Source organism: Falco biarmicus, chromosome 3 (genome assembly GCF_023638135.1).
Source record: "Falco biarmicus isolate bFalBia1 chromosome 3, bFalBia1.pri, whole genome shotgun sequence".
In the NCBI taxonomy this organism is placed as follows: domain Eukaryota; kingdom Metazoa; phylum Chordata; class Aves; order Falconiformes; family Falconidae; genus Falco; species Falco biarmicus.
In genome coordinates, this window is record NC_079290.1 from 20,599,127 (window position 1) to 20,619,305 (window position 20,179).

General features: G+C 43.3%; 1 protein-coding gene across 2 annotated transcripts in view; it reads left to right on the plus strand.

Moving 5' to 3' along the window:
- The window catches only part of SAMD12 (sterile alpha motif domain containing 12), a 178,758-nt gene extending 158,982 nt beyond the window's left edge, over window positions 1-19,776 (plus strand). For both annotated transcript variants that reach the window (XM_056331783.1, XM_056331785.1), the window contains one exon: window positions 12,206-19,776. In XM_056331783.1, the coding sequence (XP_056187758.1) occupies window positions 12,206-12,228 (23 nt within the window). In that variant the 3' untranslated portion in view covers window positions 12,229-19,776. The remainder of the gene's footprint in view (window positions 1-12,205) is intronic.
- The last annotated feature ends 403 nt before the right edge of the window (window positions 19,777-20,179 follow it).

Genomic DNA, 20,179 nt, shown 5'->3' on the forward strand with positions numbered 1-20,179 from the left:
ATCTGCAAAATGAAAACCTGGGGTGGATTTATAGCAGTGGATGTAGAAGTGCCTATGGGAGTGGCCTGATCTGGGTAATAGCAATGAACAATATCCATGTGCATTGAAACACCTTCAGTGAAGAAACATTGAAGAAAAACTCTATCAGAAGATGTAATTTCCTGAGACATTATAATTAATTTCTCATCTGGAATCTGGGCCAAGAGGTTAGAGACAAAAGTTGTTGTTGGCGGGCAATGCTCCGGTGATCACAGAGATGTCTCTGGGATGCTCCATTAGGGACGCAGATAGATTAATCTCCTGGGAGCCTCTAACCAGGGGAAGTTGGAAAAAATGGGGAGGCCTGAGCTGTAGCAGCATGTTGTTACACCCTAGCGAGGTGAGATCATTTCTCTTTGTAATCTCAGAATTGAAAGTAGGAGGTGAATGACAGTGTCATTAAGAAGTGGGTATTTAACACATTTATAGCACTCTCAGTTCCCACACCCGTTGGGGCCAAACTCCAGAATCCTGAAATCTGGGACTCTTCCAGAGGAAAAACCCTTCATTAGTGGGGCAAACTAAGTGGCAGTTCCTGAACATCTCACACTGCTTTTCTGACAAGGCTGCTGTTTAGTTTTGCAGTCTCTGCAACATCACAGCTTAGGTTTTTTTTTCCATTTAGGCATTTTATCAGTACACTGTTTAAACAGAGCCTCTCCAGGAACCTAGGGCACAGATCTGCCTGGCTAACCTCCTAGCTAACCACTGCCAGCATCCATTTCTTCATGATGCACCCAGCCTGGTGCAGCCTAAGCAGGGATGAGCACCAAATACAGAATCCTTGAAGGGTGGGTTGGAGGTGACAGTGAAGAGGGCAAAAAATGGCTTAGCAAAAGATGTTCTGCATGTGTTTATTCTTGGGCAGTCTGTGATAGTGGCTGGGCTTGTAAAACAAACCTGATGATGTGGCTCCCTGAGCAAGTTACAGTGAGTCAACTGGAAGATTGAGTGTGAATGCTGAGCGTGTGTTGCATGCTCTTCTTCAATGACCGTGCACCGAGCTGCCTTGTGTTTACCATGGTAAGGGCACACACGTGGACAGTTAGAGTAGAACATCTGTTCTGCTGTAAATCCAGACGCCAGTTACCTGGCAGTAATGTGTTCACGGAAGCATACCCTTAATTATTCTGAATAGACAAATGCATGATGCAGACTGAAGATTTCAGACATATGGACATGCCAGAAGTTTCAAATCTTTTGTGGGTGAGGCTTTAGAAATGTCTTGAGGGGTTACCAGAACTTGTTGCAGCCCCACATCTGCTTTCGAATGATGTGTCAGCACTTGTTTAGGCTAATTATTAAAAGACTTGTAGAAATCATCAGAGGAAATTTTCACAGGTAACTTGGAAATCAAAGTCTTGTTGACTTCTTATGAGACTTTGGTGTGCAAATCACTTGGGTTTTTTTGAAAATCTTGTCCATCTTCTTTCTAGCCAAAATCTGTTTCATGCTCTAGTGGCAGAAATTCTTCCTTCCTTCCTTCCTTGAAGCAAAAATTTAATTGGGATCCATACTTTTCTGGCACTGGAAGAGAAATACCACATCCCATTAGATATTTTCCCCTGATTTTTGAAGCACAGAAGTTTGTCTGCGCATGAATTGCAATAAACTCTTTGGCCTGAGATAAAATGGTAGAACTTCTCCAGTTACAAATTCCTACCAACCTAATTGCCTACATAGCTGAAATATGAAAGGTGTTTAATAATAAACAAAGCATTATTTTTGTTTACTCTTATTTTACTTACCCATGTGAATTCCTTGACTGTGATGTCCATTTATTTGTATACTGCAAGTGGAAATTAAAAGCAAATCAGTGGCAAATGGAAACCGTTTGGCAGCATGGACACAATAAATTATCCAGCTGCAAAATGATACCAATAGTGCTAAATAAATAATTCCTCTAAAAAAATTTAGTACTTTGTGGATTGTTTGCAGGAAGCAACTCATTATCTCAGTTGTGTGTATGAATTTCTAAGAAGATTATTTAGTGTGTAATTCCCTTGTCAAATTCCAATATCCAAAGCCTCAAAGGAATTTAGGGTCTTATCCCTCACTGGAATCTATATCATTCTTGATATCAGTAGAAATGTAAGCATTAAACATGCTAATCCTAAACATTGTGGTACCTACATTTCACATGCTAATTGGAATTTGTAGCAATCAAATAAGGCGTAAAGTTTCCGTTCCTGTCACCTCTTGTTTGCCATTTAATTGCTGGATATCTACTCCGAGCCCGTCATTCAGCTTTCTTGATAATCAGTGAAGAGAGGAAGCTGGCAAAGAGTTTTTTATCCAATATGACAAGTAAGAAGGTGGGTCACCCTTCTAAGGGCTCTGTATTTCTCCATGGTCGGTTAAGAAGCCCAGATGACCACTGTAGGCTGCCTGCCTGTCTAGGATGGGTGAAATAAGTTTGTCTGTGCAACCACCATGTAAACTTCAGAGCCAAGCGAGCTGTACTCTGTGGAGGGAGATACGAGCAATGAGATATTCTCATAGCTCAGCCCAGGCAGGGGTGGATTCTCCTGTTCCACTTCTGTCTGTGATTTGCATTTGTCTGGGGTTGCAGTCTGCAGTTCTGCGTGGAAATACCCAGCTAACTTTAATCAAGCTACCTGTAGAAGTTCAACTGAATCATCTCAGAAGTACATGCAAGCTTATTTATTTACATCTCTAACCTTAAAGATAAGCTTCCAGGTGGGAAGGAGGTAGGCTATATATCTTTTTTTTATGCTGCTCCACTTCATGCAGAACAATTATGTATTTATTTCACTAGACAGCAAAGGCAAGTCTAGCGGTTTGTGATATGGCAGATGAGGCCTTCACCTTAACCACTGAGTTGCTGCTGGGCTGCATATTTCACTTTCTTGCATCCATCAGTCCATACTGGTATGTTCTGCAAGCAAAGAATCCAAATGATAAATTAATGTATTTTTCCCAATACGTCATTAGCCCCGAACCTCTCTGTTTAAAGTGTGGCAATGCCCTTCTGTCTGACTTTTAAAGGTCAGTTTCTACCTGGTATTGAATTATTTTCTGCCACTAAGTACATTGGTCCCATCCTTGATTTACACTGGGTATGCCTCCACTGCGGCACCTGAGAACATGTCCCAGCCCTGAGCGCTGGATGCCCAGCTGGTCAGTGATGACTGTGTGTGAGGGTGAGGATGGGGAGTGTACCTTCTTCCTAGGTATGGGCTTCCCTCGGAAGGAAGACTGGTTCTGCAGGCAGCTGGGGTGGTGTGGAGGACTCCAGCAGGTCCTGTAATCTGCCCCACAGGACCCACCTGCGACACATTAGTGGTTGCTGTTGGAGTCCATGGGGTCTGGGCAAAGAAAGCATAGAATCCACTTGGTTTGGGTGAAGGGGGACATCACACAACATTTCACTTGGGATCGCAGCAACTGACTGCCACATCATCTCCACGGCACTGAACAGCCACTGTGGTCTGAAACCATTTGTATACATTTCTGTGCAATCCTATTTTCAGGAAAATGTGCGTAATGCAAAAAGAGACAGAAAAATATGCAGGTGCTTTGGAGAGCCTCCAAACTAAGATAATAGGAAAGGGGCAAAGCAGAATTTGCAACCGATCAGAGAGTTCCTCTGCTGAGCTAATTATTACTCCAAAAAAAAAACCCCTGAATGACTGAACATCTCATGCCTTCTGAGCACTAGCTAGATATCCTTTGTTTCATACCTGTCATGTTTTCATGAATGACTTCTTTGCTTGGCTCTGTGGTCGAGGTAGCCCACATAATTTCAGGCCTTGGACTTCATGCCTTACTTAAGAACCTCTTTGATACAACCAGCCCATCCTTCATTATTAAGGCCTTCTGCAGAGGCAGCATTACTGTTAGCTAGGGTCTCTGGTGGATATACATCAAGATACAGTCTTAATAATCACCTAGGGAGCTCTTCAAAGGTGGTAACTCATTTTGATCTCTGTAGTTCGTTTTCCAGCTGCCCAAAGAGAGGCATGAAGCTTGATTTGCAGAGTGTCAAGCACTCTCTGCTGCCTGCCTTGTCACAGCATCAGTTGCAAGGTGGAAGGGACCTGTGCCTCAGACAGGACCTCCGCTCGCTGCACCACTCTCCGTGAGTTTCATCCTGCAGCTGGGATAATTTGACCAGGGGCCTATGATTTGATTTGGTTTGATTTTTAAAACAGTAGTTGTGTATACACCATGATACTTTTTCTGTAGACGTTTATGAGAATTCCTGGAAGAGTTCCTTGTTCTGGTCACAGCCAGTTTGATAAGGATAAAATGGTGACTGCTTTTTTCCTAGACAACCCAGTGGCTGTGGAGGGCCATGCTGGACTGTAACATTGATGGTTCAGCAATCAATAAGCAGCATTTTCCAGATAAAATCAGACTTTGGGGCAGATGAGGAGAGGGCATCATCAAAAAGCATATTGAGAAGTCTGCATAGATGATCAAAGCCAGACTTTGCCATCTTTAGAGTCCTGCTTGTACCCCTCCCTGGAGCTGCAGCTTCCAGGCCCAGAGTACATATTCCAGAGGATTCCTCAAACCCCCATCTCTCCTCCATAGGGTTTTCACCTAACTCAGGAGCCCCACATAGCTCTGACAGCCTGAAGCTCTTGGTGCTGGAGCCAGGAGCTGGACAGACAGCACCAGTGCAACCTTGTAGCTCTCTTTGTGCCTAACTAGTAACCCTAAAATAAGGCATGTCTTGTCACTGATGGATTTTGAAATTGAGGCACTTTTTTTTGGTGAAATGGTTGGACGCTGTGTCCACGAGGATAGCAGCAGTTATCTTCCAGGTGGAGGTTTGACATTGTGCATTAAATGAGGTGGTGGGCCACATGCTGAACTCCAGGGATAAAGCAAGTACTGAGTGGCACTGAGATCCCCTTTCTCTGTGTTCTGTCTGTCTGGTGCTCAGAGCAGTGCAAGGGTCCTGGGAAAAACACAGTGATAACGCAATGTCGTAATACGGGTAAAAGGGATGTATTAATTAATTCCTTCAAAAGGCTAACCTAAAGTGCCTTGTTCAACTAATTGGGGGGTGGGGGGTGGGAGGGTGGGCTGGGTGGGCTGATTTTGTAGGCTTCATGATGTGTTTTTGTTTTGTTTTGTGGTAAATGCATGCGTGCAGTCTTTTAGGTGGTTTCAGTAGGTATAATTTTCCCCTTTCACTTGGTTAATCATTTCACAGAATGGAAGCTTTCATTGCAGAGAACCTCACAGTGAATATCTCCCTAAAGGTGGACAGTTTGTTCCACCTATTAATCCTGCATAAGCTCTGCATAAACAGTGAGGGAGTTGTAGCTCCAGAGAGTTTCCAAACCCTTTTGCTATAAAACTTCAATTTTTCTAGTGAAATCTTTGGTTTCATGTGATTATGTTTCTTAACTTAATGCATATTTCACTGAAGATCCTAAAGCAAGTGATAGGAAGATGCAATGGACAGAACTAATTCCCAAATCTGCTGCACACTTCTGAATGGGAAGGCTCAAAAGTGTCCTGCAGAATCTGCAGAAGAAATGCAAGGTGTTGAGATCAGAGCAGCCACCAACCCACTGCAGGCCACCAGGGACCGTGTGGTTAAGCACCTTATGTGCATGCTGAAGATACCACTTAAGGCTACACCTTTTCCAATTTCACTGGGTTTGCACCATTCCTGGTGCTTCATATTAAAACCCAGCCTCTCGAGATGAGAGCAATGGATATGCAAAGGCTCACGATGTGGTGCAGATGGCTATTTAGAGCCACAGACTGTGGAAGACTATTCATATGTGACAACCTTTTTCACTTCCTGCAGAGCAGCCCACAAGGACTTGTGAGATCAAGAACTGATTACAGGCAGGCAGTGAGAGATGCGCGTGATAAGGCATAAAGTCAGTAATATCTCATACGCATTTTCAGCTGAGACCATCAGACTCCTTAGCATCACAATCCTTTAAATCTTTGCTATAATTTGAGTCTCTAGAGAAGATGCTGGTGGACAGCCAATTCACTGTTCACAGTGATGGGTAAGCATGCAGCAGATCAAGAGAAGTCTTTGAAAGAAGCTATAAACACTAAGGAAGTGGTTGCATGCACTTTTTCAAAATATTTTAACTGCTTGTTAGTTCAAGGAAATCATTGTGATCTGTTGAATGCAAAAGTGTTTTTTTCTTTTTTCTTTGTATATTTGCAGCAGCAGGTAGGTGCTGGGGTGTAGGAAGCATCTTGAGAAGAGAGGAATGAACACTGAAAGAAAAGAGTCTGTCCCAGTATTTTGGCTGATTTTTGAACCAGACTTTTAAGCTCGGGAAATTTTCACATGCTGGTTAGGCTCAGACATAAAAAGGACATAATTTCTTGGGACACGTTTTTGTTCTAAGGTTTCCAGATTAACACTGTAAAATCAAGCTCAGGAGATGCTAAAAGGCTTTTAAGATATTTTTCAGAACAAGGCTGTAGTGTGAGCTCAAGCCCCTTAGAGAGATGTCCACCATGAACTCTGATTTTTGAAGGAAGGGGCAAGGAACCAAAATGCCTTGAATCAATGTGTGTCCTTATTTTGTTTAACCTAGTCGAGTTGCTGAGAGTTTTGCTTTGGTAGGGAAGCTGGAGCTGTGTGTGACTCATGAAGAGACTCTTGGCTAATCTGAGTATTTGAGGGCATTGAATAGCTTAGTGAAACACATTTTGGACAACTACATTTCCAACCCATTCTGTGTGAACCAACTGTGTTCCGCAGAGCAGCTGCGATAACCTCTGACTAATTGGCTTTTCGGAAGGTTACCTGCTGAGAGCATCTGCCATGACATCCATTCTCCCAGAAATGTTTCATCTCAGAATTGCCTGATGCCGGCTACAGAGCCCAGCATTACAGGCAAGATGTGAGTTTTCTCTTGAGTCAGAATATAGGGGAAAGGATCTGCCCGACCTTGTTGAATGTTCATCATCTGTCTTGAAGGCCTGAGCGTCCCGTCTAAACCACCTTTTGAAGGCCACCCTGAAGCCTTCCTGGAGACAAGATTTGCCGTTGATGCAGGCAGCGAATCTGCCAGCGAGCCAGGATCCCGCATACCCATATACTCCTGATGTCTTATTAGGGCTTTCACACTGCGCCAGGCAGCGCCACGCACAGCACCGTGCCCGAGCAGGCTGTGCGCAAGCTGTATGCCAGCTGCTGCCTCAAAGCCCTTGCGTGGACCTGAGGCCACTCCGAGTGAGCAGTGTGGCAGTACATAAATAACGCCAAAGAGTTTATTGCTTAGAAAGTCATTCTCTTCCACAGGTTTCATACGGGAATATTTGTTCAGTAACGTATATATGGTGATGATATCAACAGATATTAAAACTATATCCAGGAGGATTAAGAGTAGTTGGTTATAGGAGCAAGTTGTCCAGAAGAAGTGGTGGTTTCAAAAAAAAAACCCTGAATTCATCCTCGCAGAAATAGCAGTTCAGATGTCAGCTGCTGTTTGTTTTAAAGATTCTGCTCCGCGAGTCTTGTGTTGATACATCAATTTCCCTGATCATTTGAACAAAAAATGTTGTTTCATGATTGTGTTTCACAGTTCATGACAAATATGCCCTAGCTGTATCCTAAAAAAATAGGGGTGAAGGAAAAGCAACATTTATTTTTAATTCCATGTATTTTCAGCTTTTGTGATTATTTTCATGGCCTCATTAATGAATGCTGAGCACTTGGGATTAGGATTACTGTGTTTGATGCTTTAGATGTTGTACTCATAGATCACCTTTTCTGTCAAGCTGCTCCAAAACTAATGTCTTGATTTCCTGCTTGGCAAGCAAAATCAAAAATCAAAAGAAAGAAGAGACTTCCTTCCTTTCCCCCTCAGTATATTTCTGCCACATTGACACTGCGTTGGACAAACATTAGATAACCTTCAATTCTGTATCAGCTACCAGGTCTTAGTAATGAGGGGAGAATCTGGCGAGCCAGACCAAGACACGACTTGTTGGGAATCAAAACAAAATTGGCAGTCTTATCAAAACCCATCCACATCTCTGTTTTCTCTCTCGGCTACTGAGTATTGCGTTCAGTCCATTGATCATTGTGTCACTGCTTAACACGGGCTGTGACACTTGCAGCAAGGCAGCTGGTGTTGCCTCTGTGCAGCCCTGAGGTTTGACTTGCTGCCTACACCAGCCGGGGCTGCTCTGACCAGAGGAGGTGACTGGGAAGTGGACGGAGCAGGCTGGGGAGCATTGCTTTGCCACCTCCTCCGTGCTGGCTCCAGCTAGCTCCAAGTGTGCAGATGTTTGAGGTAACCTTGGATCTCTGGCACTGTTGACTTTGGTTATCAGCGACCTGTTAGGTAATAAGGATGTGCAGCAATAGCTGCATTTACCTAGAGGTTAAGAGAACTGCCGCTGTTCTCCACCCAGAACAGTAATGGGATGGTTTTGTGATAAAATGAAACCAAACTCTGGTACGATTTCAGTCTCATCTGATCTGGGGCAAATGGTTCCTGCCCCTGCCAAGGCCGCCCCGTGGCACCATTTCCCAGCCCCCGCTAATCCTCCTTCCACCTTCCACCATGGTGACTGACCGGGATCAGCAGCTTCCCAAGCAGTTGTTTTGTTTTTACATTAACTTCCATGAGCCTCACAGAGACACGTCACGCTCTCACACCTCAGTGATAAGAATTCAATGTGCAATAAAGAAAAGGGTAAATGTAGGAATGGGTGGCCAGCCGTTTCCTTTTGTCGGTGTACAAAATTCTTCAAAGGTAGTGATATTTCTAATTAGCAAGTAGCAAGATGCAGCAAGTCTGCAATAATGTACAGCTTATTATAATGCCTCAAGTGGCATGAAAAGCATGAAGTGAGATATCTGTGGCCTTTCTGACACAGGAAAATAACTAATAAATGTGGCTGAATGCAGTTTTTCACCAGACTCCCAAGGAACGGTTGGTAGATGTATATTGGAAATAGGCACTTTTCATAATAATCACTTCTGAAATGTCCTAACCTTAGAAATATAGTATAAAATCAGTTCCAGGAGAAGAAACCTAGCAAAGCTACTATATGCTTGTTTTCTTTATCAGAAACCCTCAATTATGAAAATGTGACAAATGGGTAATACTGCTAGGTTGAGCTGAATTAACGTGTTTAAAATGAGTGAAAAATATGTCCCTTTCCCAGTTAGAAAAAAAAATCACACAGCACAGGTACTCAAAAAATGAAATGCATCTCTGGCTTTGACATTAATGTTGTCTTTCTACAGCAGCTTCTTGAAAATGTCATGTGAGATTAGATCTGCATGCCGTTGTGTTGGTAAGCGTACAAACCCCCTGCAAAGGGCGGTCTTTGTTCCAAGAACTTACAGTCTCAGGCAAGGTTTTCAAAGACAACTGCTTATTTGTGATACCTTTTAAAAAGATCTTATTTTCCAAAAGAGCTGGGTACATACGGTCAGAAAATCAGGGTCCTTAGAGGAGTCTGCAGCTGGGCACCAAAAATTATATAGGTAATGAGGAAGAATAAATGCTTCTAAAATGCTGTCCTCAAAAGGCAAAGTGAGAAGAGGAGGAATGGGCTAGATGACCACTAAGGCTTCAGTTTGCTTGCTCTAAATGCAGAGCCAAACAGAATTGCTAGTGTTTCCTTGGCCAGTGTTGCTGGTTGTGTCCAGACTGGCTCTGCTAGGTGCCCTGCATGGCTCAAAGTGGTTGTGCTCCCTCTGCGGTGTGGACAAAGCCCAGGGTGGGTTCAGTCCCCATTTCTCCGCATTCACAGGCTTTTTTCTGAAGCATGAGTACGAGCCTGTGGCTGAGACAATGCGGGTGTCAGGGGAGTTTCAGCATGGGTGCAGTTCTGAGGCCAGACCTGATATAATTAGCCAGTTTACCCATTTGATTGTAGTCCTGCAACTCTGTTGGCTAGGCAAGGTATTTTCCATTGCTTGGGAGAGCCTTTCAAATTTTCCCTTCTTTGCAGCAGATGAACTATTTAACCTCAAAAAAAGTCCTATTTCTCCTTCGTGAGGCAGGCCTGTCTCTGTGGCTGCTACACAGATGGGAGATATCCTCCAGTTCACCTGCAATCAAACACTTTTGAGGTGAGGTATCAGTTTGCCTCTCTCCAAGTTTAAAACCTCCTGCCCTAGATGTCCCCTTTATCTTCAGACCTGCTTAATGTCACCATTGCTTGCTTTTCTGTCCCAGGGGATGTGGTCAATTATCTGTCTAGACCAACTGAAGGCTCAAAAAATTCCCACATGTTCTCCCACGGAATGAAACAGTTGCTGAGTCCCAAATGTGCATCTTTCTCAGGCCACTGCTTATGTGGGTATCTCATGTGGTAGATGATGGTAGGTGGTGGGGAGATCATCACACCACAGAATGTTGAGAATAAAAGCAAGGCAGCTGTAAAAACTGAAATCGAAAGTAGCACCATAATCAGATGAATATGCCTACATAAGGAGGGAAATAGTTAAGGAGACTTTTTTTATTTTTCCTGTTTCATAGGACAATTCACACTGAGGGGTAAAGTGCTCATGGCAGGTTGTGGTGGGTTTTTTTAATCTTATTCAGCATTCTTCCAGCACCTACTGATTTAACATCCCATCCTTTCCCCACTCGATCAGACTTTCATGTCCATTGCTACAAGAGTTCAGGGCTGGGGGAGGCAAATATGGGCAAACTGACAGCTTGGCAGAGCCAGTCATCCCGCACCCCACAGAGAAGACCCCACCAGGCATGATTTTGATGGGATGAAAAGCAGAAATCCACTGCCAGCCTGAGTTTCAGCTGATGCGAATGCTGCCTTGGCAGCATCAGCATCCCATTAACTTCACAATTTGGAATCTGGCCCAAAAAAGCCGACAATCCAGCTCTTCCCACACATACAGACACACACATTCATGCAAGAAGCAGGACATCAGCTGGAAAGGGTGCAAAGCCCATCACAACGAGTCCCATCCCAGCACTGCCCTGGTCACAGATCTGGTCGGTAAAACTGCTGGTGGGTGAGGGCTCTGTGATAAACAAAGCTGTGTGCAAACACATTGAAATAACACGGTGAACTTGCCTCGGCATGGCTTCTTGGCTCCAGAGGCTAGCGTAAGCCTGTGACGGGCTTACGTGCATTTTTGTGGCTACATGCTGAACAAAAACTGCCCTTCAGTGTGAGCAGCCCCACGCGGGCATTCATCTCTGGAGCAAATCCCCATCACAACATGCAGAGTGTTAACATAATTTAGGTTGCAAGAGACCTCTGGAGATCTTTCTGCTCAACTGTGCTTGAAGCAAGGACAAGTTAGGTTGTTCATGGCCTTGTCCGGTTGAGTTGCGGATATCCCCGCAGGTGGACATCACACAGCCTGGTCAGGTAACTTCTACCAAAATGTGACCACCCTCACCAGGGAGAATTTTTTTTCCTCGTATTTAGCTGTCATGTCTCTTGTTGCATCTTGTGTCCGTTACCTTCTTGTCCTTTTGCTGTGCATCTCAAGGAAGAGTTTGGGTGGAGGGGGAAGACGTTCCAAGTAACCTCCACGTATTCCTCCTTTATGGTGTGATCACCTTACAGCTTTGCAAGGGCTTTCAGACAAGGAGTAGCAGCCACGCAAACTGGGTGTGCTTTATTGCTTCTAGTAGGGAAAGAGAAACTCTCTGCAACCTCCTAATTATCTTATGGGGTCTGAAGCAGGGGAGGAGGTGGGTGAGCTGTTTTCACATCTGCTACGCAGCAATGGCCAACTCTTGCCATGCTGGCCAGCAGAAGTGGTGAGGGAACATCAGTTCCTACTTTGGCATTTGGTGGAGCCTTCCCAGCATTTGACGATCAAGCCTTCAGTGGTTACTCCAAGCCCAACCCAACAAAAGAGCCTGCTCTCTGGGACTCAGACTAGAGGAAGAGTAAGCACCACTTTCCCATGAGGCAATAAAAGTAAAGTAGGAGTTGTTAAATCATACAAATGATTGCTGGTCTGTACTGTATCTAAGGAGTAAATTAAGCACTGAAGTTTTGACTGATGAGTGAAATTGATTTTAAAAGTATCAGGTTCACAATGTATATTCTATGAGTAGTTTGTCTTTACAGCAGAAATACATTTATTTAGCTCAAACCTGACCTTTTTTTCTTTTTTATTTTAGTTGAAATGTGGTAAATCCTTTGCGGTCTTCTATACTCACTGTCTGGTTTTGGTTTTCTGTTTTGTTTCTTACAGCCCCGGCAGAGAGCTCTCCATAAACATTTCCAGCCTCTAAAGCTGCTGTCCTGCCACTTGATATGAAAGTAAACTTTCCTTCGTGAAAAAAAACCATAATAAATGGCACTGCCAGAAGGTGACCATGGAGGATTGAAGACAAACTTGAAGTAAAATCAGCCCACTCAAGATGATGCATTCTGGGAAGACCTGGTTTGCTGTGGAGTGAAAACGTGGTGCATAATATCCAGTGCTAATTTGTTGAAAATGGTCATTGACAGACCTTTAGCTGGAAAGTTTCTTCCAGTTTTCATCACTGTGCATAACTTTTGAGTTCCCTTTAGGGGACTGTCTATGCCCTTCACTAGAAGTCCTGTTTTAGCATGGCAACTACTGGACTCTTTTATTATGTATGCAGATGGCATGATGTTTTAGGAAAAACAGCAATTCTCAAATCTCAGTGGATACGTCCACAATATTACACCCCAATAGGAATGTAAACGTCTTGTATATGTTAGTTTTGCAGTCTAATGGCATTCTGTTAAACAATATCAGCACTTCATATGTGCTTTCCACACAGAACTAGCACAGTCCATATAGATATATATATAACGGTCTTTTTTTAAAATACTGTGGATACGTTTCAGTATTGGGCTGAGACCGCATCCAAACTGAAGTCCACTACTAAGCATACCTTCACTGATTCACAGTAGATCGTGTAGATAGATTTGCACGTGGAAGAGATGTGACTTCTTTTATCGAGACTTAGAGAAGAGCTGTCACAGAGGTAGCCAACAACAGGGTAGGTTGAATGAACTGTAGGACACTGTCCGCTATCCCTCTCATCCACCAAATATCAAAGGTTCTTGTTTCTAGTGTGCCAATATGTTTTCTTACTCGGCAAGGGAGAGGCAAGGGAGAGAGCCTTTCTCAGAGATGTGTGTGACACTGGGTTCGGTCTATGATAAAACCAGAATAAACTGGAAAAATTCAGGTTCTTCATGCTGGGCACCATTTATGTTTTGGGCAGGGCTGGGGAATCACAGTCCAAACCAAACTGTCTGAACAAAGTAAAGTGTAAGGGTATACTTCTAAGGAGCAAGACGCTCCCTTTGGAGAGGGCAGGCTTCTTCATTAACTTTTTCCACTTTCTTTCCAAAAAAGTATTTTGGTAGGAACCGGGAATAAGCAAATGGTTCCAATAAGCCTTTCAACATACAGTAGCAGGCTCAAGACTGTTGCATTCAACCTGAACATTGTTTTTTGTTCAGTCTCTGAATGGCTGGCCTCATCACTGGTTGTATCACAGCTGGCTGTGGTACTGTTTCTTCCATGGGGACTCAGTGGAATTAGTGTCTGTCCCTCACATCAGGACCTTCTTGATATGCTCTTTATAATGAACTGATGCCATCAACATACCGGGGGGGACTTACCTCTTTGTTCCTTCTTTCTTTAAAATCAAAGGTAGCTTTTTCCGTGTATTTAAAGACAGTTACTCTCTCCAGCCTGACAGACAGGTACTGTAGAGTCGCTGTTAGCATCTAAGCCAAACTGTGGGTGAGATGCCATACTGTGTGAAGATGCAGTGTGTGAGAGAACATACACCTACATCAAGTCAAAAGGACCTTTTTAGAGGAAGCTCCTGTGTTACAATTTTTAAAAAACTATTATACAGTTCATTACTATAGAATTGAAGGTCAACCACCGAGGGTGCCCGTACAACACACAGATAAATATCTTTAGGGCTTAATTCTTTTTCAGATGGATATGGGTTTAGGTTTCAGCTCTCCACCCATCTCAGATTCAGCATGTTGGACACTTCTACAGTATTCTATCCAAAAGCAAATTATTTCTACTGATGACCAAGATTTTCAGAAGTCACTAGTGATTTCTAATGGTTTGGGTCTTTCCATGGGTTCTGAAATGAAGCTCCCAAGAATTACAAAGCAGTAAGCTTCTGCATTCTCTTTCTGAAAACCCTGGTCCCTAATTTTAAATTAGTTGGTGTAAAAATTCTCCTTAAGAAACAAGAATCTTCGCCAATGGCAACATTTGCACTTTTAGATTTTCTTAGGATTGCAGGGTGGAATCTGATACCAAGAGACCCGGCCATGCAGATGGCACAGGTCCACTGTAAGCTTCAGCAAATTTTACAGCTCTTTCTGCTACAGGTTTTAAAAAAGCGCTCTGGCAACTGACATCAATTTTCACATTGGTACAGCAATTAACCCCACACACACTTTGATGTAAGTTATTTTAAAAAGAAGGAGAATGCTATACTTCTATAGTAGGAATTGTCTTATTTTACTACCCAGTGAAAAAATCTGGAATAATTTGAATTATAAAAGAAGAGTTTATCAGAGAGTGTTATCTTAAAAGGGCGTACAAGAAGAAGTTGAGTTAGGCAGAGAGCCACTAGGAGCATTTTTTTGTATCAATGTTAGTTTTGAACATCTTCCAGTATATGGGCATGAATTTAGATGTGTGCACTTCTCCTGTTAAAACAGTTTGTTTTAAAAGCTTCCCAGGATTTTAGCTACGACTGACCTAGAAAAGCAGTGTTATAAGCCCTGAGAAATGTGAAAATCAAGTCCAGACCCTTGTGTAGCTAGACTCGGTGAGAAGTCTGCTGTAGGTGCCTATCGGACAAACCTCCTTTGAAGCCGGTGTGGGTCTCCAGCCTACAGCCAGCCTGTGCATGTGGATAACTGCAAACATAGTTCCCCTGAGCCCCGTGACACTTCTCACGTGTGTAACTGTCTGCTGGAGCCATAAGGAAATAACTGTACTTTTTGGCTTGTATTTAACTATTCATCGTGTTTGGATTTTTTAATCACTGTTATTCTCCCGAAGTAGGCCATGCTTCCTCAGGGATATTTATGAAATTGTTCTACCATCTCCTGAACGGCTATCTGGATCCCAGTGTATTCTTCTGAAAACTTTTTAATATAAATAAACATGTGGGAGAGATTTTTGTTATTATGAATGGGGGCAGGTACTGTGTTCTCGGAAAGGCTATTGAGTGCAGACAATCAAGTCTATTGCATTTTTTATGCCGAACACCTTATTAATAGCAGGCACATCCGCTTTTGCCTGGGTCGCAGGAACAGTTCAGGGGAAAGAATGCTTTATCTCTAGTCAATAAATCATTTATGTTGAGAGTGCCAAAGACCAAGTCAACATGAAAGGGAGCGAATAACTTATTCCAGCAAAGGAAGTGAATTAAAATATGCTCAGAGCCATTAGTTCGGTGCAAAAGAGTAGGAGACTAATGCTGTTTTCATAAAACAGCAATTATCAGCCCTGTGGAGATAGATAAATTCTGAAAGGCCAGTGCTGCCATTACATTGATCACTAGTTATTATCTCTGAAACTAAACAGTATTGCTATCGGGACACTGTTCCCCATGTGCAGACCTGCAGCCTTCCTCCTGCTCGGTGCATCTCCCTGCTGCCACGCTCGCCTGGTTTTTTGTGTCAAGAAAGGCTGTAGTATCAGACGCCACTAAGAAACGCTGACAGAGGCTCAGCCATTCCAAGTGCTTCAACCCATGAGAAGTCCTGCACTAGAAACCTGAAGGAATTGCTCACCCCAGAAAACACGCTGCAGCTGAAAGCATCTTTTGCACTGCTTTTTCCTTGTGTTTTTTTTTTAATCTGCATGGATTTCTGTGCTTGAAAACCCCACCATTTATTCTGTTAAGGCAAATGCAGCCTTCCAGGAGGGGAGCTTGACAAAGCTCCACGAGCTTTTTCATTTTGCCCACCCAGCTGGATAGTGATGATCTACCGGTGACTTCATCCCTCCCTGTCTGCTCCTTAGGGTAAGTGTTGTCACTTGACAGCAGATGCAGCATCACTGAGGAAATCAAACCATTAAAAATTACAAAATTCTGGTTTTGTTTTGCCCTGAATTTTTGAAAGACCCCAGGCCAGACCCCTGACAGACTTACATTGGTGCCGCTGCATCAAAGTCTCTGGTGATGTGTTGATTAGCCCCAGCCATGGAGCCAGGCCTGGAATGGGGTTTTTGTCACCACTAAAACTAACCTCCCTCCACCTGCCACAAAGCCACAAGATCTCAGTCATTCAAAATTGTCTTGAGCGAGCAAAGTAAAACCCTGAATCTTTCACATTGGTCTCCTTTTGACAATTAACATCTCTGCCATCAGAGTCTCCTTGAATGACCCCGCTGCAGGACTGTGCCGCAATAGACCCTCGTATATATAGACTGTGGTCAGTAAGATTTTAATTTAAGAAGAAAAGGTCCTCTAATATAATTACAACTGATGGGTAGAGGGGAAAGTACTACCAGCATTACCTGCAACCTCCTACAGTAAAATTCAGGAGAGTTACCTGGAATGCAAAAAACCCCACCAACATAACATATGGGTGATTAGGCAGGCTCATGAGGATAAATCAGCATTAAGAGAAGTAGTTGTTTAATGAGGGAAGCCAAAAAACATGGGAATTCAGTGGCCAATAGGTTAGGGTTGGTTAGACCAAAGGCTTTACATATATCCTAATAAATACTGTCGTAGCGTAGGTAAGTCTAATGTTACACAGGCACAGCACAGCGATTACTCACAGTACGTGCAAAACCCAACAAATATTCGTGTTTTGTATGTGAAAGCAGTAGAAGGAGGGAATCAGATTGCACATTAAAATGTAAGACCTCCTACTCCATCAGTAATTACGGGTAATACTAAGCATCAACTATCCAAACACACTTCTAAATTTGTAGAACCATTAACTGAATCCAAAAGCAAAAGAGAACTTGCCTAGGAATCCTCAGAACCAGAAAGCATAAAAAAAGCTTCAAATGACATCAAAACCCCAATAATTCAAACGAATGAGTGATTTCACCCAGAAGGCTATAGGCTCATTAGCTTCCTATCACTCTTAGGCAAAATCATGGAAAGATTGATGCGGCACAATCCTTAAAGCAATTAAAAATTTATAAAACCCTCCAAATGATTTTTATAGAAATGTATCATGCCAAATAAACTTGCTTTCATGTTTTGTGATATCAAAGGCTTGTTGATAAAAGAAACTATTCTGGCATACTATACTTAGCTTTCTATAGAACATTTGATTTTGATAAAGAACAAAATAGCACAATGCAAATCAATATCACCCAAATTAAGTGGATTAAAACTGATTACAGCCTAGATGACAAAAAAATAACTGTAAATATGAAATTATCATCAAGGAGACTGTTCCTAATGAGCTCCTCCCAAGGTATGCTCTATTTTCAATATTCCTGCCAGGGAAAGAGAAAAATACTGTTGGCAACAGCCAGAGATGACAAAAACGGGCACGGTAAATAATAATATGGAGCAGGTCAGTGGTAGGGAGTAACCTGGAGGTTCCTTGGCAAAGTCAGGAATGCAGAAGTGATGGCAGCAAGTTCAACTTAGAGGCATGGGGAGTACATCTGGAGTAATACAGTGGCTGTGAAGGTGTGATAAATAGTCCATTCAAAATCAGCCCCAGAGATGCTCTTGCCAGCTGGGATGTAGGACCTGGCAACAGTGATGCTGTTCCAGTTTGTTCGGTTGCTGCCCGTCTTTCAAAAAGGATATCGACAACTTGGAAAAATTATTTTCAATAGCTCCCAGTGTCATTCAAGGGCAGGAGAACAGGTCTTATTATAGTGTCAGACTAATGAAGCTCAAGCTATTAATTTATCAGAGGCAATTTGAAGAGGTGACTTGATCTCCGTCTGCAATTACAATCTTCTACCTGGGCAGGGGAGTGCTGTCTCAAGGCAGGTAGCTCTTTTATTTAGAAGAAAAGGGAATGATGTGCTCTACTGGTTGGAAACTGATTTCAGGCTAGAAATTAAGTGCAAATGCTCAACAGGGAGGATAATTACCCATGGAGACAACTTACTTAGTTACCTGGCATGTTCTCCATCACATAAAGTCTCTAAATGTATGCAGAGTATTTTTCTAAGTCAATAAGCTCTACCTCAAACTGAAATCCAGGCTCAGTGCGGCAATTACTGGATGAAGTTATTAGGTGTGTGTTATGCAAGGATTAGACTAGATCATCAGATGTAAACTTACAAATTAACAATCTATTAAAAGTTTCTGATATTATAGGAAGGCAGGGCAACCTATATCCACTTTTTCACGCAAAACGGTCTTAATTTAAACAGCTTGTATGAACAGAGCTGTGCTTTGGTGTGAGCATCGTAGGTCTGCTCACAGTTGTGAGGTTGTTCTGCACGTAAATAAAGGAAGAGAACTGGACAAGAAAGGACAACAAAAACCCTTGGACATCCAGAGCAAGTCTGTTGTCTTTCCTTAATAACAGCCTGGGACAAAATGCCGCACTCAAATGATGGGGCCAAGTGGATATGTAGTCGGAGCAAGGAATAACAGCTGTGGGTTTGCCTCTTAAGTAAGGAGGTGGCCTGTTGCTGGCAAGAAGCAGATTTTCCAGCCTTCACCAACGGGCAGAGAAGCTGTGTTGCCGATTGAGAGTTATATTGTACAGCTGCGCAGCTGAAAACGGTACACAAGTTCCTTGCTTGAAAGACAGCAGACTGTTCCTGCTATCGTGATGAGTCCCACCGGAGCTGGTTAATAAAGCCCTAGAAGTGGAATGACTTCAGTGGCCTACCCAGAGTAGCGACAGGCGCTCCCAGCAGTGGGTTGCCGTAAGACTGGGCCCTATTACCTACCGCTGGCTGTTTTGAACGTGGTACCTTAGAAATAAAGAAAGGAGCGCCCGCTCGGCGCCTGATTCAGGTGTCACAAACCCGCTTGTCGGTAGGGGCGAGGCAAGTGTGAACCGCCAGAGCCACCTTCTGCCGTGCCTCACCGGGCGGTGGGGAGCAGCACCAGCTAGAATGCGCGGTTCAAAGAGTAAACAGTTCACGCAAACAAGAGAAACTGTAAAAGTAATACTTACTGCAAATTGGTATTGAATCAACATCAAGAAGCTGAAACAAGAAGGGAGCTAGCTACAGCCATGGCTAAGAAGATAAAGATCTTTGGGGATTCTTGCTCTAATCCAGTGTGAAATCCTAAGAAAATGAGTTTGGTCTAGATTTATTGTTTAAAGAACATTGGTACATGCTCGCTGCCTGTCAAATAAATTCTGCGGAGTCACTGGCTTTGGCGCGTGATGGCTTACAAGTGTCCTCACGCTGCTGGGACACCTTTTCGCTCTGGATGTCCTTAACAGGCACATCTGGGGTCAGGCTGGGTGGAGAAGAAGCTGGTCTTGCAGATGCCTGTATAATGTCTGCTACTGCCGTAAAAGCAGGTTTGCCAGCATTATTACAACATGGCGAGGCTTAGTCTGAGAATTAGATTAAAAGCTCCTTTCTGATTTTAATTCCAAATATATCTAAGTACTTTTTCAGGAAAAAAAAAATCCTCTGTAGCTGTTGTTACATCTCTAATCATGTTACTTCTATTAAGCACTTGCCTTGAATTCATCTATTTTAATATCATAAGTCACCAAATTGAATAGTGATACACAGGGGTTTTTTAAAGCGGGGAGATCGATATTGCAGGAGAACTGCATGTAAGCAATAAGAAGCTGCACAGAGGAGAGAAAAAAAAAAAAAAGCAAACACAGTCAGCCCCATCAGATGCTACGGGGACTTGGTTGGTTGGTTGGTTTTGTTTACTGAGAGCACAGGTTTAGATGTAGACAGAGGTTTTCCCTACTGAGCCAGGCTCTGCTCTCAAGACCAGAGCAGATAAAGAAATGTTCGGAGTCCTTACTGCTTCATCTGCACCCCTTGTATGCAAGAGGCTTCTTTGCTGCTCTTCTTCTGAGAAAGGTAGAAAACAGATTAAGCGGCAATGGAGAGAGCACGGAGGGACATGAGCTTCCAGCCTATGCAAAGCTTCTCAGCATGACAGCCAGATCTCAGCCTTCTCCTCCTGAGTCCAATGCCACTGACCACGGGGAGGAACGGGGCTGTGCTGGGCTAACCCGCAAGCGAAGCCTGGTGTCCTGTGCCATGCTGAGT